Raw genomic sequence first — 18892 nt, forward strand, 5'->3', positions numbered from 1 at the left:
GAGGTGGCGACGGTGGCGGTCGAGCAGAAGCATCGCACGTCCGGGAGGGGTTAGCCGTCAGTAGTGTAATGGCGGGAGCCGCGGCCCCGGCCCTCCAAACTGTCCTCCTCAGCGCCCCCGCGGCCTAACGGCCGCCAGCGCGCGCCGTCTCCATGGCGACCGGCTTTTCTCTGCGAGGACCCGGGCGGTGGGGCTGCCCGGCGCGCCTGTTCGGCGCCACGATTCCGCGGTCGGAGCGGCGGGCGGGTTTCAGGTGTCGGGGCTGCGCCGCGGCCGCGGAGCTAGCAGGCGGGCGGGCTTGGTCCGGAGTGCAGGGGAGGCGGGCGGCCCGGCGGCGGACTGGGCCCCCGGGCCTGCCGCGCGGGCGCTGAGCTGGCGGGGCGGGCCGGGGCCCGGACGGTGGCTCCTCCTCCTCTGGCTGCAGGTAAGGGCGGCCGCGGGGAGCGTCCGAGATGAGCTGCTTGCCCCGGCCCTAACCGGGGGTCTCTGGGCCTGGGGGGTAGGGAGGTCCTACGGAGCGTCACACCGTCCTTAGCACCCCTAAGCGTAAGGGGGCCGTATTGACCCCTAGAATTTAGAGGGCAGTACCCCAGGCCACATCGCCCAATAGAAAGGGCATCCTCTCAAAGAGGGGATTCCCCCCCCCCCCCTCCGCCGTCCCTTGCACCGAAATGGAGAGATGGCCTCCATTCGGAGAGTCTCCCAGGTTGGCCGTCCAACAAGCTCGCCGGCTGCACCGGCCCCTCCCTATAGGGGCCAAGGGTTCGCTTTGCCTCTCTTTCAAAGCTGGTGTCTATCTCAAAAACTTAGGCCCTCCCTTGTTACCCCCTGAGCGAGATGGGGTGCCCACGCTTGGGAGAGAAACCTCCCTGGGGAACCTGGGCCTGTGAATCCTAGGTGGCTCTCTGGCCTCTATGCTGTGTTGCGTGTCAGGGTCACAGACAGTGGGATGCTCAGCTTTCCCCGGGCAGGCTGCCGCCCACATTCATACATTCAGCACATTTCGCCGTACCTTTTTCTCTGCCACGCAGTGGGCCTAGGATACGGCTGTGACCAACCTCAGGTCCTTACCTTCCTAGAGCCCAGAGTGTGTCAAGGGAGACAATGGTGTAACCCTAGAAATAAATGACAGCCAGCTTTATTCTTGGATAGGGAGGGCCAGGAGATGTGGGAGCTCAGGGCAGCTGCATCTTGAAGGGGGCAGGGGGAGGGGAGGAGAGGCTCCCTCGAGTCCTGAAAGCCAAATAGGAGTTAGCCAGATGAAGAGGTAGGAGAAAGTGGATGTATATCGTTAGTGCTTTTCCACTTTTCAGCCTGGCAGAGACTTAATAGACTTTCTGTTGTATGTAGAAATTGACATATCCCTCTGTTACACCCTCCCCCTTCCTTTTTAAAAATTTTATTTATTTAGGAAATCTCTACGCCCAAAATGGGGCTCAGACTGACAGCCTGGTGTCAAGAGTCGCTTGCTCCTGCAACTGAGCCAACCAGGCACCCCTGTTTTACTCCTTTTTAAATGCACTTTACAACGTGTCAGTTGCTATAAAGGCATTACGGTATTTGAGCTATGAAGATATGAAAAAAGGAAATTGCTTGTGAGGTTCCATTTGAGAGAGATCTCTGCTGGAATCCATGTCGTTCCTTATGTTGAAATGTGTTTTCATGACCATTATCAAAGATTGTGTTCCCTTTCTGAGCTGAGAACCACCAGTGCTCCTATTTACAAGATCATTCAACAAATATCACCTGCCCACTACCAGTGGAGGTTTTTGATGGTGAGGATACGTCAGTAAACACTTTGTTTCATTGGGGTCTCTGTTCTCATTAGGGCTCACATTCTAGGCCCAGAAGACAGATATAAAGAAACAAAGAAATGAAGGGCACCTGGGTAGCTCAGTTGGTTAAGTGTGCGACTTGGGCTCTGGTCATGATCTCACCATTCCTGAGTTCGAGCCCCTGTATTGGGCTCTGTGCTGACAGCTCAGAGCCTGTACCCTGCTTCAGATTCTGTGTCTCCCTCCCTCTCTGCCCCTCCCCTGCTCATGCTCTATCTCTCAAAAATAAACATTAAAAAAAAATAAATGAGAGGATTTCATAATTGAGGAGGGGATGTGGTGAACTTTCCTGATGGCCTCTGAGGGGATGGATAACAGGATAGAAAGATGACCTTGGCCTGAGATACAGTTGTGAGATTGAGTTCCGTATTGGGCTCCTCGCTGGATGTGGAGTTTGCTTGGGATTTTCTCTCTCTTTCTGCCCCTCCCTCTCTCTCTCTCTCTCTCAAAATAAACAAACATTTTAAAAAATGACCTTGGGCTTTGGTGACCTCAACAAGATGAGTTTGAATGGAACAGTAGGGACAGAAATCTGGCCTGGAGGAGGCTAAAAGAAGAGGATGAGGAAGTAGAGCTAGAGGTAAAATTTTTTCAAGCATTTAGAGTGAGGGGAGCAGAAAAATGGGTCCGTGGATCAACTGGGTGAGGGGAGTGGTGTCTTTTTTTTTTTTTTTTTAATTAATTAACTGGAAAGATACAAGAGCATGATAATATGCTGATGGGTGTGATCCAGGAGAGAGTGAGTTTGCTGATGTTGCGCCAAGGAAACAAGTAGAGATTAGCTTACAGAGCGTAAGTGGAATGACCTTTCTTGGGACTACATATTAACAAGAGGGAGAGCAGAAAAGGTGGGTACATCTGCCGAGAATGGGTGCTAATGCCGGTAACTAGCAAGTTAAAAAAAAATGGTATTCTTTCTCCCTAAGGTTTCTTCAGCCATATTTTTTGGATACGCCTGTCCTGGTTGTGTGTGTGTGTTTTGTGAGTGATTTGGGAATGTGAAGTTTTTATAATTTCTAAACAAAATATTAACTTCCCTAGTGAAAAATTGAATATTGCTGATCAAATTGTTCTTAGCTGTGTACTGTTACAAAAACATAGCCACTATTACACATCCAGGGTCTACATGAGGTTTTGAGAATTCTTTCTAACCACATCAGTGAGTTTCATTACAAGGAGTAGCAATAGGAAAGAAAATATGGATCAGACATACTGCATAATAATTGGCATTTTGCAGAGAGATAACTGTGGAAGTTTTAGAAGCAAATGGTTTCTGCCATGGTAGTTTATTTAAGTACATCAAGTACCTGTCAGGATTGTGATTTTCTTGTGTCTAGCTAATTACCTCTCAATCCACATACTCTCTGTAAGTAACTTACTGGACGTTGTTGAGCTAAAACACTGTCCCTTGTATCATTAAGTTAAATGAGATTTATTCGAGTGAGATAGTTCTCTTTATTTGTGGTGGAAATTGGCTCCAAGCAGGCAGATGTTAGAGTTTTGTCTGCGGGGCTCCTGGTCCACCAGTTTCTGTAGGTAAGGCTCAGCCCACCATGTGAAAAGCACACAGTGCATATAATGACGTGCATTCTTTAGAGAAGTTCACTGGTATAATGTACTTTATATATACTGCTCTAGAAAGAAATGGGAGAGAGGGAGAGAGTGTGTGTGTATGTATTTTAGATTGTTCTTTGGGAGTCTGAATTATTTTCTCCCCAGTTTGTAGTCTAATCTGTGATTCTCAGTTCTTAAAACAACCCTTCAATAGATTTCTTTTTTCTCTTTTTTTCAAAGGTCTTGAGAAATCAAGTGCCTGATAGGCACACACTTAAGATGAAATTAATTCAAACTTACTTTTATTTAATTATTTAAATTTTTTGTATTAAAAAAAATTTTTTTTAATGTTTATTCATTTTTGAGAGACAGAGTGCAAGTGGAGGAGGGGCAGAGAGAGAGGGAGACACAGAATCCAAAGCAGGCTCCAGGCTCTGAGCTGTCAGCACAGAGCCCGACATGGGGCTTGAACCCCCATGAGCTGTAAGATCATGACCTGAGCTGAAGTCAGATGCTTAACCAATTGAGCCACCCAGGCACCACTACTTTGATGTAGAAATATGCTATAATTCAGGGTGCGTTGTGAAGTTAGTAGCCTTATGTAAATGTTAGATGCTTCCAAGGGGGAAGATGAAGTAGAAAATGGTAAATGTCTCAAAGGTAGGATTATAATACCCTGGTTGCATAAACCTGTTTTTATAAGGAAACGTTACCCAGAGATTGTTGTAGAAATCTCATCATTTAATTTTGTTCCACACACAATCTCATTTTCATTGAATGATCATTATTATTATTTTACAGTTTTCTTTTTTATTTATTTTTTAAGTAATCTTTACACTCATTGCAGGGCTTGAACTCACAACCCCATGCTCTTCTGACAGAGCCAGCCAGGCTATTAATCTTTTTTTAAGTGAAGGCATCAGATGAGCTGAAGAGCACAAGCCACAGGCAGAGTGACAGTATTGGACACCACTTTAGGAAGAGATGAGTAGTTAACCAACAGAAATGAAACCCTGGAAAGAAGCTCATTTTTCTTTTAGGGGATTTTTAATTTTTGAGAACAGCAGTCTCAAATTTTGACGGCAAAATTGGGTTTTGTGCATTTTTGTAATTATGTTTCTTTAAATGAATTTCTCTTTAAATGAAATTTTGTTTTAAATGAAGTTGGAAAATTTTTTCTCTTTAATTCCAGTTAAAGCTGAATGGGATACAACTCAGAACAGGGACGTTTTGTGCCAGTGAGGCCGGCCTCAGGCTATAGACAACAGAGTCCATGTCTAATTTAACTAGAAATTTCACCTGGAGAACATTTCCATAGTGGTTAGACCTCAAGTAGTCCTCTTGGTAGAATTTATTTTGCTTTTCATCTGGTGACATTTAACATACAAGGCTATCTATTTCTCCCAGGTTATTTGCAAGTATTTTATTATCGTGACAACTATATAAAATTCAGATCCCAAATTGGGTTCTTGGAGACTATTAATTCAGAATGAGCTTCTGGCAGAAAATACTTGTATGCATTTCTTGTTTCTACCTAAATAAAATGCTGAGGCATTTCGATGGCCATTCTCATGTACCTGCTGACTTTGGGGGCTTGTTTTTGTTTTGTAGGGTTAAAAACTAATATTTATATAAGACAGAAGAGAAAGATGTCATTCCGTAAAGGTATGCTCTTTCTACAAATTTTCTTGTTTTTATAGCTGCTCAAAAGGTAAAGAGATGTAATGCAGGCTTTTCCTCTTTGTTTCAGTAAACATCATCGTCCTGGTCCTGGTTGTTGTTCTCTTCCTACTGGTTTTGCACCATAACTTTCTCGGCCTGAGCAGTTTGCTACGGAATGAGGTTTCAGGTATGGGAACCCTTACTAATGTTTTGGCATTTGTTGAGGACCCAGGGTTCCCTGTGTCCCACATCCTAAAAGTTACAACACTAGGCTAAAGGAAGATAAAGTTTTCTTCTTGTCCTTACAAAAGCTGCTAGGAAAAGGTAGTGGTGCTCCTTGTGTTCTTATAGCCCCACCCCCACCTCCCTGTTGTGGAGATTTGCTAAGGGTTTGATCTTACCGCAGACCCCTTTTCACCAAAGCAGAGGCCTTAGGGGAACTGTCCGCTCCTTGCAGCAGGGGAGGGCTTCAGAAGGTGGGGACAGGTATGTGAAGCTTCTACTTGATGCCTGCCCTGTTTACTGGTATCATTGGGCTCCTTTCCTTCATCTGTTCTTTCTTTTAACGTGTGGAACAGTAGTACTGGGACCATAGTAGTAAAACAAAACCAGAAAGCCTTATTAACTGATGTAAAAAATCACTTTTTTGCATAATTCCATTGCTCTACTGCAATATTGGGAGGTTTCAGGATGTTTGTCAAAAATCATTTTGCGGTTGCTACCCACCCTAGTTGACCAGAACAAGAAAAGATGAATAGTTTTTGCCTGACCTTCACAGAGTGCTCTGAAATAACAGTATGTATTTACATATGTACATACAACATACATTAAGCAAGTAAGTATGATATGTATAATGTATGCATAATGTATGCTCTTGGTGGGAACATTTAGAAAAAGGAAAACAGCATTCAGGCTCCACGAGAATACTTTGTTCACTGCTTTATCTCCTATGTAGTTGGATGATGGCTAGTACACAGGAGGTGCTCAATAAATTTTCATTGAAAATTATTTCATTGCCTAGATACAGCTATTACTAAAATTTTGGCTTAGTGCCTTCCTGCCTTTTTTTTTCTGTGTATGTATTTTTTCTGTCATGAGATTATGTAATATATAAACTGCAATGACCTGTTTTTCCATGTGATTATATCTGAAGCAAGTCACCGTGATGGTAGATATTCTTCATATATAATTTTAATGCCACATAGTTTGTTTTCCACAGGAAAAATAGTCTTGGAACAATGTGACTCAGCCTTTTTTTGATGGCATCCCCACAATAAGAAACATGTTATAGATAGCACCCAAATATACATGTGTATTTGCTTATTGTCCATCTACCCTTCATGGTGGTAGAGATTTGTGTTTTACTTATGGCTATGACCCCAATGCCTAGCACATATTAGATGCTCAGTGTCCAATGAATGTAAATGAATGAATATATATTGTAAAAGGCAAAAAGGAACGTTTACAAAACAGTACTTAGAATTGCTGTGTGTGGTGTGTGGTCTGATACTTTTCTGATTTGGTGCTCTGTTCCAATTCAGGAATTGCTTTTCTACTCAAATTCTGATTGTGACCCACTAAATTGATTTCATGCCTATTTATGGGACATAGTTCATGGTTTGAAAAAAAATGGTTTAGTCGGTTTCTAGGTTTTCACAATTATAAACACACTTGTGACTTTGGATTACCTCTCAGATTTGTACTTAAGAGAGGCAAGGGGAATTACTGGGTCAGAGATCATGTACCTGTTTAAGGTTCTTGATACAAATTGCTAAAAAGACATTCTGGAAAGATTCTATTGTATTCCCACCAGTAATGTATCAGAATTCAGTCCACCAATGTTTTTTTTAATGTTTCTACTTTTCCAAAAGCCTTGTCACACATAGGAAAACACAGAGCTTCTGAGCTATATGCCTCATGTTGTAATGGGGGGAGAATGAAGTAAGTATAATCCTCACCTTACCTCTTATCATGTCTTGGGCTCTAGAGCAAGAGCTTATGAGGTTTTGTATCACAATATTTTCCTTGTGTGTGTTCTTTGCAGATTCAGGAATTGTGGGGTTTCAGCCCATAGACTTTGTCCCAAATGTTCCCCGACAAGCTGTAGACGGGAGACAAGAGGAGATTCCTGTGGTCATCGCTGCATCTGAAGATAGGCTCGGGGGGGCCATTGCAGCCATAAACAGCATTCAGCACAACACTCGCTCCAATGTGATGTTTTACATTGTTACGCTCAATGGTACAGCAGACCATCTCCGGTGAGCTCTGCTTGCCTGATGATTCTGCTTCTAGAGGATGCTCTAGAACAGGCCAGCTGCCAATCCAGGAATGTTTTTTTCCATATGTGTATACTTCTTCTATACAATTGAGATCATACCACATAAAAACTGCACATGAGAGGTTTTTCCATGTGATTGTATCATAAACACATCCCTGTGGTAGGAGAAAGAATATAAGGAATTTGTACCAAGATGTAAATTAATTTAGTCATACACACATTATTAAATCAAGGGTTTTTTTTAGTAATAATTTCTCAGTGAAGGAAGCAATATGTTGATTTACATTCTGTTACAAGTTCCTTATCTCATGGACACACCCTGAGTAGTTAGTTCTAGAGTGGGATGGTTCGGGGGAACGATGGCAAGGTGGTGTGGTGAAGTGAGCATATAGACAAGAATCCGGATCCTGGCCCAGTGATTGGGGAGAATTACTTAACCCCTGGGAGCCCATTTCGTCATCTCTAAGTATGGGGTGAAAATGTCCAACTTAGAGGATTATTGTGTTGAAAATGAGAATATATAAAAAAACATTAAGAACATAATAGTCAGTAAACGTTCCTTACTGTAATTGTGATTAATCAAAGAATCCTAATCTGATAAAGTCATCCAGATCTTGAAAATGCTCTGAATTCAGATTTATGATATTCAAAGAAACATCTTATTTAATAGGCTAACAGTTGTCACTGTTCTAAAACATTTCTGTCCTTGTGACTTTCTCCATGGTTCCTGTTTAGTTTGTGAAAGTTGTTATTTTTCCTATATTTTAAGGACTCCAAGGGGCGCTTGGGTGACTCAGTTTGTTGAGCGTCTGACTTTGGCTCAGGTCACAATCTCGTGGCTCGTGGGTTCAAGCCCTGCCTCCGGCTCTGTGCTAACAGCTCAGGGCCTGGAGCCTGCTTTAGATTTTGGGTCTCCCTCTCTCTCTCTGCCCCTCCCTTGCTCATGCTCTGTCTCTCTCGGTCTCAAAAATAAACTTTAAAAAAGTAAATAAAAACTCCAAAACCATCTAAAATAATGTAGAAAGACCACACTAGCAGAGACTACAGGAAAAATGTGCAGTCATTTACAGAACACAGACTTTCTTAGAGATAGTACCTTAGACACTGGTGGAGGAATTACTTGGTCATTACAGTGAATTAGAGTCTAAAAGAACAGGCTACCAGTTTTGTCGACAGTTAGCTTTCACTGCCATCATATTTTGACTTCTTTTCTTCACCACGTATTTGGAGAAACAAGAGTTGATTGGTCCGTGTGATGATGGGATGTTCTCAACTGGTTTCTCTCCAGCACTGACCCTGAATGTGAGCCTGGTGGGAGCACTCTCCATCACCACAGAATCTTGGTTCAGGCAGGGAGTTTGATGGGCATACCTTCACTTAGATGAGGAAACCAAGGCTCGTAGAAGAGGCTTGAAGACATCTATATGGTCCCCAGGGTTTCTCTTAAACTACATTATGCCCTTATTGGAAGACAGAGAAGGCTGTAGTTTGGGGACATAGTTACTTATTTAAAAAATTTTTTTGTTTATTTTTGAAAGAGCACGCGTGCACACATGTGCGGGAGGGGCAGAAAGTGAGGGAGACACAGAATCTGAAGTGGGCTCCAAGCTCTGAGCTCTCAGCACACCTAACGAACCATGACGTGAGATTGTGACCTGAGCTGAAGTTGGACACTTAACTGACTGAGCCACCCAGGAGTTCCTGGGGACATGGTTATTTAAAAATTTTTCTTTAATGTTTATCTATTTTTGAGAGAGAGAGTGCAAGTTAGGGGAGGGGCAGAGAGAGAGAGACACACACGCAGAATCCAAAGCAGGCGCCAGGCTCCGAGCTGTGAGCACGGAGCCCAATGTGGGGCTTGAACCCATCAACCGCAAGATCATGACCTGAGCCAAAGTTGGATGCTTAACTGACTGAGCCACCCAGGCGCCCCAAGGACACGGTTATTTAAAACACATTTGGTGCTTTATTTTCATCAGGTCCTGGCTCAGCAGCAGTACCTTGAAAAGCATCAGGTACAAAATTGTGGATTTTGACACTAAACTTTTGGAAGGGAAAGTCAAGGAGGATCCTGACCAGGGGGAATCCATAAAACCAGTGAGTTCCATACATCCTTGTTTGTACTTGGGAGTTTGGTGGACTCTAACACAGGTTTGAACTGCATGGGTCCACCTATATGCAGATTTTTTTTTGATACAGTACTATAAATGTTTGTTCTTACGATTTTAACATTTTCCCCTAGCTTACGTTACTCTAATACAGCATATAGTATGTATACCAGATGTATGGACTGTTATAGGTAAGGTCAACAGTAGGCTATTAAGTTTTGGGAGTGTCAAAAGTTGTATGTGGATTTTTGTGCAGGGGGCCAGTGCCCCTAAACCCCAAGTTCTTCAGGAGTCCACTGTGTTAGGAAGTGACTGGAATACTTGGGTAACTGGGTATGGTTCCCTGGGGATCCGGTTGGGCAGTTCTGAGAGACCTTTAGCTGTCTTCTCCTGCATGGGTACTGAGAGCACTCTGGGAGTTTCTAATAAAGGCATAGTCACTGATGAATCCTGTGCCAATGGCTCTTTCTTTTTCCTTTCCCAGTTAACCTTTGCAAGGTTCTACTTGCCAATTCTGGTTCCCAGTGCAAAGAAGGCCATATATATGGATGATGATGTAATTGTGCAAGGTACCAAAGACTGTCACCATTAGTGCTGTTCTCTATCCAGAGTGTGGGTGGTAGCAATTGTTTTATTTATGGTATCTTATAAAAGGTCATCCTAAGTGGGAGGAATGGGCATCTTGAGGCAACTCAAAGTGTAAATCTTAAAAGAAAAAAAAAAGTAAATCTAAATCTTACACCTTGTCTGTTTCAGGGGATATTCTTACCCTTTACAATACACCACTGAAGCCAGGGCATGCAGCTGCATTTTCAGAAGATTGTGACTCAGCCTCTACCAAAGTTGTCATCCGTGGAGCAGGGAACCAGGTAAAGTACTTATTCAAGATCTTACATAGACACGCCACTCTCTATACTGCAGGGTAATGGGGAGAGGCAGCAAAATCAAGGGGCCCTTTACTTTTGCTACATTTTCCATTCCCCAGTTCATCCCCAAATTCAAGGCCGCTTTTCTGTGGATTGGTTCATGATTTTAACAACCTGATTCTCCTTGAACATCTGGCTTAGTATGTTTATTCTAGGTTCCTATTGTTAATTTGGAATCCAAAATGTCACTGTTTTGTTAAAAATGTTTATTGGAGAGGGGGAAGAGAGAGCATGGGCACATGTGTGCAGGAAGGGCAGGGAGAGAGAGAGAGCATCCCAAGCAGGCTCCGTATGACCTGAACCAAGATCAAGAGTTGGATGCTTAACTGACCAAGCCACCCAGGTATCCCCCAAATGTCACTTTTCATTGCTTTACACAGAGCCCCTTTGCTAATAATCTGAGTAGTTTAATAAGCAGGTTTTTTTTTTTTAACTGGCTATCAGTTACATCTATTTTGTTTGAAGCAATAAACCTACTATATATCCCATTTGTGTTTTAGTATAATTACATTGGCTATCTTGACTATAAAAAAGAAAGAATTCGTAAACTTTCCATGAAAGCCAGCACCTGCTCATTTAATCCTGGAGTTTTTGTTGCAAACTTGACAGAATGGAAAAGACAGAATATAACCAACCAGCTGGAAAAATGGATGAAACTCAATGTAGAGTAAGTATATATAGCTGACCATGCTGTAAAGATGCTTATTTCAACCTGGGTGGTCTTGTTTAAGAGGAATTTTTAAGGATTCTCCACTAACAGTTTACATTTGTCATTTGTCCCCCCAAGAGAGGGACTGTACAGCAGAACACTGGCTGGCAGCACCACAACACCACCTCTGTTGATCGTATTTTATCAACAGCACTCTACAATTGACCCCATGTGGAATGTCCGCCACCTCGGTAAGTTGAAAAAATTAACCAAAGGCCTAACTAATAAAGAATTTAAGTGTCTTTCCTCAGGGATGGGATATATCCAGTTCCCTTTAAGTTTTCTGGAGTTTGATGTAGCATTCTTATTTCTGACTAGTACTAGGTACAATCATTTGGCTCTTTTTTTCCCAATGTAAGGTTCCAGTGCTGGAAAACGATATTCACCCCAGTTTGTAAAGGCTGCCAAGTTACTTCATTGGAATGGTCACTTTAAGCCATGGGGAAGAACTGCTTCCTATTCTGATGTCTGGGAAAAATGGTATATTCCAGACCCCACAGGCAAATTCAGCCTGATCCGAAGACATATGGAGATCTCAAATACAAAATAAAACATAATTTATGCTATAAGCATTTCTCAGGAAATCCTGGAAGACAGTATGTGTGGGAATTAACAGTTGCAAGGCTTCAATGCCTATCTGCAGCAACCCATGGAAAGAGGGACATTTCAGCTGGGTAAAGAGGATGAACTACCCTGTTTAGCAGTCAGCTTCCCAGATAGGCTATAAATGTCTCCATCTGCCTTACCAAATGTTTGCTTACTACCATACTGAAGGACTGACAGGGATGGTACGGCTAGTTCAACACTACTGCTTGGTTTTAATTTTGTAATATTAACCTGTGGGCTGATCTGTTAATAAAGTGAAACCTACATTTTTCAATAGGTGTCTGATGGTTTGCTTCCAGGTGATTAAGTATACTTCTACCCAGTTGTTAAGAGAGCGGTGCTGCTGTAGAATTCAGACACTTTATAATTGCCTCATTTTTAAAGAATGAATGTACCATGATATATATTTACAAAATTTACACAGCTCATGGCATACAGCAACAAACTATACATCACACACAATAGAACAGCTCAGCAGTCTGCTCAAAATGTAAAAAAAAAAAAAAAACCAAAAAAAAAAAAAAAACAAAACACAAAACCCAACAAACACCTTCTAAAAAGACAAGGTTGTTACACATAGTCTGTACTGAAGTCATAAGCATCATCTTCCTCTTCAGTCATTTTATCTGAGATGTAAGATTGTGCTGACTCATCTATATTGGAGAAAAGAAAAGTTAAGGTTAAAATTCCATACCATGCCGCTTTGTTATTGGTAAATCCCTCCACCAACCCACCTGCTTGAGACTCCTCAGGCAGTGCCCACGTCTCTTCTGCCGGGACCATGGCTAAGCTCTCTTCCTGTGGGACAAAGAAACAGTGCAAGATTAGTAACCCTTGTCTGCTCAATCTAACTAACTGCACATCTGGAAAGACTCTGAAGGTACTTGTAATGAGACACACAAAATTAAGACTAATGATTGCAAACCTTAAATACTAAATCTTAGGTTTTTTTCTTGTTTTTTTTTTTTTTTTTGTAGTCTATCATGAACTGTTTAATTTCTACTTTCATCCCTTTCCCATTTGTTAAACATTAATGATAAAAAATGCACTCAAGCTTAAGCAACTTGTGTGCAACATACTTACATCAGCTTCTTCATCAACACTTTCCTGGTCACTGTCAAGGTCGTTGTGGTCCTCCCCCTCCGCCTGCTGTTTCTCCTTCTGTCTTGGCAGTTCTTCAGGAATGTCCTTTTCTTCTATTATTCCATTTGTTAGACCTGAAGACTGGAAAAGGATGCTCCTGGCTGAACGAGGGCCCCTGATGCCTAGGGAAGGAACATAGCCCATGTAAACAGAGACCTTTTACTGCCCTGTCAGCCAACGAAGAGAGCAAACACAAGCCTTGCTTACTGTGTATGCTGTGTGCATTGTTCTTTTCCAATTCTTCCAGATTAAAGCCCTGTTTCATGTCTGTCATGATGCCCTCATTAAAATGTGGAGGAGGAGTCCAGGATGTAGGGGGATGGCAATAGTAACCTAAGGAGGCACTAGTATTAAAAACAAGATTTGTCAAAAACCAGTGGTCTTCATTCCATGTGGTCCTCAAAATGCCAAGAGAAAGGAGACTTACCCTGTCCACTCAGACCACATCAGTTTGGCTGCACCTTCTACATTTGGGCTTCCACCTTTTTGGTGCAGTCCTCTTCTCTGAGCAAGCAATGTAAAAAATTCCAGAGGATTCTTAAAGTCTGGGACAGTAAATTTCAGTACTACCTTAAAAAAAAAAAAAAAAAAAAAAAAAAAAAAAAAGGAAAACTGAAAATGTCATTCATCTGATACAGTGTAAAAAGCCTTGAAAAATCTCCCACTTAAATGCTTACGATGAAAGAGAAAATGGAGCTCAAGGGAAGAGGTTCTTATACCTGTCGAGCATCAGCCTGGGACAAGATGGCGCTAGCGGCCTCTACTGGTTTCACCATTTCAATACTCGCTGGACTCCTCAGAGCAAGTGTGCTGGCAGAGTTAAGCTGAGACACGATGCAGCTTGGACTGTCTATGACTGTGATCTGTTTGTCCAAGGTGACAACCTGCATGCACCTAGAACAAGAGGGATGGTAACTGATGGGAGCACTGGTTTACCTGAAGGATGAGAGACAACACGAAGCTCAGGGTTGGATTGAACAAACTCAGCACACAGTCTGTCAGATCCAGTTTATCATCATTTGCTTCGTGTTTTATCTGAAACCCTAACGGTGCTCCATCTACTTCTAAAAGAAACACTACGTTATAGCCTATATGTTGACCTAAATGCATGCTGTTTCCTCTGCCATAAAGATTTCCCCTCCCCTCAATCTATTTGCTTGTCTTTCAAACTAGATGTGAGCTATTCCACTCGAATCCATTCTTCCCTAAACCTAGCACTAACGTAACCCTGTTCCTTTCACTGACACCTCTAAAGAAAGAATGGTCTTCCTTAAGCTATTGAAAACAAAATATTGACTCATCTATGATAAAATATTATAATTATGTAAGAACTCACTTTTACCTTGTCAGCCCCATGGATACACCAACATTACATATCCGTTCTTGTTTCAAGGTGTTGATGATGCTGCTTTTCCCCACATTTGGGAAACCTACAAATGGGAAATCCACAGAACAAAATGCATTATGTAATTGGTAATTACCAAATTTCCACTGCTTTAGGTTTGCCTGATGTTTAGAGCAAGATCAGAGTTGGATCTGAGTGTCTTCATTTCAACACTAAGACGAATCTTAGCATCTTCATTTCTTGCACAAGAAATCAAGGGTAGGAGGATTAATTCAAGTAAACTAGGGAGCTTTCAGAAGCCAACTTCCTACAGTGCACATCTGGCAAAAGACTGAAATAGGCAGCAATTAACGTTTCTTTGTGTGTATCTGAAATGGGCAAGAAGCTAATGTTTGAACAAGCCCTTTACTAAGCACCAACCCCACACAGTTAACATGGAAAAATTCTTGGCACTTAAGAGATAATACGTAAGATGTGTTGAACTGAAACTCACCAATTACTCCAACCCGAATGGCTTTGCCGTAAGTCTCCTGAAAACTTCTAAGAAGCTTCCAAAGGCCTTCTTTCCCAACACAGACTTCATTTTTGAATGGAGCTCTCTTCTTTAACTTCAAATGCTAAATAAAATTCCAAGTTAAGTTTACTTCTGATAACTCACCAGATAAAACCCAAGCAATCTGGTTCCAGAACCCAGCTATTAAAATCACACTATTATCTTTCAGATTATCTCTGGATGAAATCAGAGTTGGATCTTATGAGTTCTCATTTTTTAATCAAGATTTTGTACACTCATCATATTTCAGCCATCCAAAATCTGAAAGAACCATACTTCCCACCACTAACAGTGAAGAGTACCTTGATTATCTTGCCCTTGTCCTTCAGATTTGTTGAGGCTCTGAACACCACTGTTGGTAATTCCTTCTTCAAATAATTTAGCCAGTTCTCCAAATTCTCCTTTGGTACCAAATCTAATAGGATTTAGGAATAAGACACATACTCCAATTTGGTAATTTTGTTGATAGGAACATGCACTATCTGATAAACTGGATTTCACTCTGGTTTGTCTCTTCAGTTTTTTCAAAAAGATTTAAGTGGAAGATGGGGAGAGGGTAAGCTCCCCACTATGTTGCCCTTATCTCAACAGATTTTGGTATCTATACCTCTGTATTTCTTCAATTCTCCTCTGTACTACTCACCCTTTCAGAATTAAGTCAACCTGTAGATCATTACCCTACAACTCTAGGGCTATGTTTCCAAAATTTACTCTCACATATCAGCCATGTTTACTGGCCCCAGCAGTAACTGTGGATCCCAATATTACTTTCTGCTTCCCAAGTCTCTGTTCTGGGTTTTCCTGGCCCTGATGCTCAAACCCGTACGTACCTGCACTTCACATAAATACTGTCATACTGCCATCTCTTCCTATGTGAAATATACTGCACAGTAAGCTATGTACAGAAGCTTACACTCTTGAAGACGACAAAGTGCTAAGTAATGAATGTCAAAAAGAAAGTTGAAACCAATTGATCTCTTACAGAAAATACCTCCACCCCATTGCCCAGCACTGTCTTTGGCAACAAGACCATATGCACTGGCTTTACTGAGATCAGAGTTGGATCTTAACAGTCTTCAGTAAAAATCAGACTGCTCACATGTTTTCCTCATACCTCACTAGTGCATATGGAACATAAAACATCCCTTTTGCTCACCTGATTTATTTAATACAAGCACCAGCTTTTTCTGTCCACCCTGGACAATGGCCTCTTCTACCTGGGGACACCTGCAACCAAGAGGATCTCTGGCATCCAACACCTCCAGCACAACATCTGAGGCTTCAATCACCTGTCAAGGCAGAAACTATCAGAGGAGCATCCCTTACTCTGGCAACACCCTCCATACAAGTATACTGGCGTTTTCCACTTTGCAACTCAAAGTTGGATCTTTTGTCTTCACTTTGGCATGAAGGATGTTCACATATCATTTCTCATAGGAAAGTGAAACACAAGTTTGCTTGGCAGCCTCTGGTCTCTCATCAAAGTGGAAATACCCCACTGTCTTGAACATATTACCCTCCCATAGTGAATTACGTAGTTTGATAGGCCCCTGTGGCCCTGCCAAGACTGCTGAGCAGCAGTCATGTTCTATTCACAGAGGGGAGTGAGCTTAGGAAAACGGGCATTGGGGATGGGAGTTCTGGGGAGCAGCTATGCCAAGACACTCCCTTGACCTCCTTCACTTAGGAGGTCACACAATACTTCCAACAAGAGTATTTTAGAGACTTTTTCCACACTGCTTGCTATAATGTATTTTTCTCTATTAAGTTTTATTTTTGAGAGTGCAAGTGCCCACATGTTGGGGGAGGGGCAGAGAGAGAGGGAGAGAGAAAATCCTAAGCAGGCTCCATGCTAACAGCATGGATGTGGGACTCGATCGCACGAACCATGAGATCATGACCTGAGCCGAAACAACCATGGATGCTTAACTGAATGAGTCACCTAAGCACCCCATGTTTTACTCGATTTTAAAATGTGCTATATCATCATGTTACTTTAACACAAAGTACCACTTTTGTAAATCATGCTCATAGGAAACTGTTCCTGTGCAAAAAATTTAAAACACAAGAATATTTCCTTTAGCTAAACAGAAAAGGCTCTAAATAGAATAAGCCACAATAAACAAATAGGATAAGCCAACTTTCTGAAAAATTTTTCTAGCTCAAGTGAATTCCACTTCCACCTTTTCAGGGTTGGTAACAGGAAAAAAGAATGACTCTAGTCTTTTCCAACCTCATTATCATTTTTACACACTAGCCTAGACTAAAATACCTTTTTAAGTTCCTGACAATACAACTTCTTTGGATTCTGTTTGCCTGCCTTGGCTTTGTTCTTAGCTTTACGCTGCCCAAATTCCTACAAGATAAAAAAAACAATGGAAAAACACAAAATTAGCAGTTCAGTTGTAACGTCCTTCTCCACTTTCCATGGCTAATTAGGAGCACTGCAATTGTTATTTCTATAGGTAAAACAGAGTGAGAATGGTCTTTTTCTGCCCAGGAGGTACAACAGCCCCTGCCCTAAGTCTGTACTTTTGCTTCTACAATAGAACTCTCATTCACAAAGACACTTGATCATACCTCGTTCACAGGTTCCAAGTTAGATGCCTTAACACCAGGGTTAGTTTCAAGTTTCCTTTTCTTTTCCTGTTCTTTCTGCCTATCGAGTTTCTGCTGCTGTTTTAGTTCTTCAAGCTGTATCCAAGTCATAAGAGAAAAGGGTGAGCCAAAGCAACTTGGTATTACTTTCAAAAAATACACATACCCACACATCACTTGTTCAAAGTTTCAGCTAACATATCTTACTCGCTGTTTCCTTAGCTCAGCTTCCCGAAGAAGAGCCTCTTTAAAGGGAGCACTGTTTGGAACTCCTGGGTCTTTTCTAGGCTTTTTGCGACCCTGTTTTTTGGCCTCCTTCCTCAATTTTCGATGGTGCTCTCGAACCTATCATAATAAAAATTGTTATTAGTTTATGAAATTTACTAGCCAATCTGGCTAAAGTTAGTTATGCCTGTAAAATAACCTAGAAAAGCTGTAGCAAAAAAAAATGTCACCAGAAGATTCTCTGCAAGGGTTAACATACTGATCAGAGTTTACAGACTTTCTTATCACCAAATTACTGCACTTTCCCACAGCCATATTCCTGATGCCTAAGAACTTGTACCCATGGACAGTCTATTTAACTTCAGTTTCATGAGGTGAAATCCTATTAATCCAGACCTCCTAGTGGAGGAGAGGTGGAGCAGAAATCACGTTAGGATTATATTTAATACAGTTCTCCTAAGCACTGGACTTACCTTTTTTTGGATTTTATACCGCTTATGGCAGGTCATGCGTTTACTTGCTTTCTTTAACTCTACAAAGAAACCGGTGACAAAAGGATTAGACACAAGTGACCAATTTGTTTCGTTTTTAGTGACTGTGCTCTAGAATCATATCCCTTTTCCTATTAAGTAGTTAATTAACTCTCAAACTTAATTTAAGTATCATATGTGGCGGATAATAAACGTACACCACTCTAAAATCCCAGAGAAGTAGACTCAACAGGTCCGGAGCAGAGCCCAGCTTCCTTGCTCCCACTCTTCTCATATAGACGGGTTGCGCACAGGTGCACATGAGACCCCAAACAGCAGCCACTTCTGGTCAAACACCATGAATTACAAGTTAGGAGCAAACAGTGGGTTTCAGAGGCGGCTCTCAGACCTCACCAGGGCCAGACTTAACGTGGTCATGGAAGGGAAAACGCCGGGCCCGAAACATGGTTCAGACTCAGTTTCCTTGCCTAGTCTCCACTTTTGTCTTCGTTTCGTACAACAGAACAGGCCCACGGTTAACGTGGGGCCTTCCCGCTCTTGGTTCTACTACCAGGGAGCAGCGCGACAGCCTACCCGCAGGCTCTCCCATTCCCGCAGAAGAGCGCCCTGGTGGTGCATCGGCCAACAGAGACAGAAGCCCCTCCATACCCGCTTCCCGACCCCACTCACTCGGTCGCTTCATCCTGGTAGTGGGAAAGGCAGCAGCGGCAGAAGCTACAACGCGCCTCCGACACAGCCACGTGTGAACTGCGGACAAGCGCGAGCAACACGCACTGACGCTACCGCCGTAAACAGCGCCGCCGTCCGCCCGCGTGCGCGCGCACGCAGTGTCGTGCGGAGCCGGGTTCGCTTGGCGGCC

At 42.4% G+C, this 18892-nt stretch overlaps 2 protein-coding genes and 3 non-coding genes across 7 annotated transcripts; 1 reads left to right on the forward strand and 4 right to left on the reverse strand.

Annotated features, from left to right (window-relative positions):
• The first annotated feature begins 247 nt into the window (after positions 1–247).
• GLT8D1 (glycosyltransferase 8 domain containing 1) lies at positions 248–13089 on the forward strand. 2 transcript variants are annotated; one of them, XM_086698009.1, is made up of 10 exons: positions 248–424; positions 5001–5054; positions 5140–5238; positions 7096–7309; positions 9309–9426; positions 9922–10006; positions 10194–10306; positions 10864–11030; positions 11151–11263; positions 12431–13089. In XM_086698009.1, exons 2-10 carry the CDS (start codon positions 5039–5041, stop codon positions 12613–12615), a joined length of 1110 nt encoding a protein of 369 aa, XP_086554135.1. In that variant the 5' UTR covers positions 248–424; positions 5001–5038; the 3' UTR covers positions 12616–13089. The 2 variants fall into 2 exon arrangements, with proteins under 2 accessions (XP_086554135.1, XP_086554134.1); XM_086698008.1 differs by lacking the exon at positions 12431–13089 and adding an exon at positions 11432–11952.
• Positions 5678–18857, reverse strand: GNL3 (G protein nucleolar 3). Of its 2 annotated transcripts, none has more exons than XM_086698007.1 (15): positions 18703–18857; positions 18016–18074; positions 17525–17662; positions 17300–17413; positions 16992–17075; positions 15876–16008; positions 15022–15134; positions 14660–14783; positions 14164–14251; positions 13541–13715; positions 13249–13391; positions 13029–13165; positions 12762–12943; positions 12413–12476; positions 5678–7484 (listed from the first exon to the last, which is right to left on the reverse strand). In XM_086698007.1, exons 1-15 carry the CDS (start codon positions 18713–18715, stop codon positions 7471–7473), a joined length of 1581 nt encoding a protein of 526 aa, XP_086554133.1. In that variant the 5' UTR covers positions 18716–18857; the 3' UTR covers positions 5678–7470. The 2 variants fall into 2 exon arrangements, with proteins under 2 accessions (XP_086554133.1, XP_086554132.1); XM_086698006.1 differs by lacking the exon at positions 5678–7484 and adding an exon at positions 10553–12331.
• On the reverse strand, positions 13774–13852 carry LOC112853091 (small nucleolar RNA SNORD69). Its single transcript, XR_003222895.1, has one exon. It is a non-coding gene; the product is annotated as a small nucleolar RNA SNORD69 (small nucleolar RNA).
• On the reverse strand, positions 14894–14975 carry LOC112853096 (small nucleolar RNA SNORD19B). The gene has a single exon (XR_003222900.1). It is a non-coding gene; the product is annotated as a small nucleolar RNA SNORD19B (small nucleolar RNA).
• Positions 15760–15836, reverse strand: LOC112853090 (small nucleolar RNA SNORD19). The gene has a single exon (XR_003222894.1). It is a non-coding gene; the product is annotated as a small nucleolar RNA SNORD19 (small nucleolar RNA).
• Positions 18858–18892: the final 35 nt, after the last annotated feature.

The sequence above is a fragment of the Puma concolor genome, chromosome A2 (genome assembly GCF_028749965.1).
Source record: "Puma concolor isolate L17-30 chromosome A2, mPumCon1.1.hap2, whole genome shotgun sequence".
NCBI lineage: Eukaryota > Metazoa > Chordata > Mammalia > Carnivora > Felidae > Puma > Puma concolor.

Coding starts and splice junctions, on each gene's coding strand:
- GLT8D1 (XM_086698008.1), top strand. Junction 5,239..7,095: donor GCTACGGAATGAGGTTTCAG/GTATGGGAACCC, acceptor TGTTCTTTGCAG/ATTCAGGAATTGTGGGGTTT. Junction 11,264..11,431: donor GTGGAATGTCCGCCACCTCG/GTAAGTTGAAAA, acceptor TCCCAATGTAAG/GTTCCAGTGCTGGAAAACGA.
- GNL3 (XM_086698006.1), bottom strand. Junction 16,009..16,991: donor ATTGTCAGGAACTTAAAAAG/GTATTTTAGTCT, acceptor CTGCCTTGACAG/GTGATTGAAGCCTCAGATGT. Junction 13,392..13,540: donor CCCAGGCTGATGCTCGACAG/GTATAAGAACCT, acceptor TTTTTTTTTAAG/GTAGTACTGAAATTTACTGT.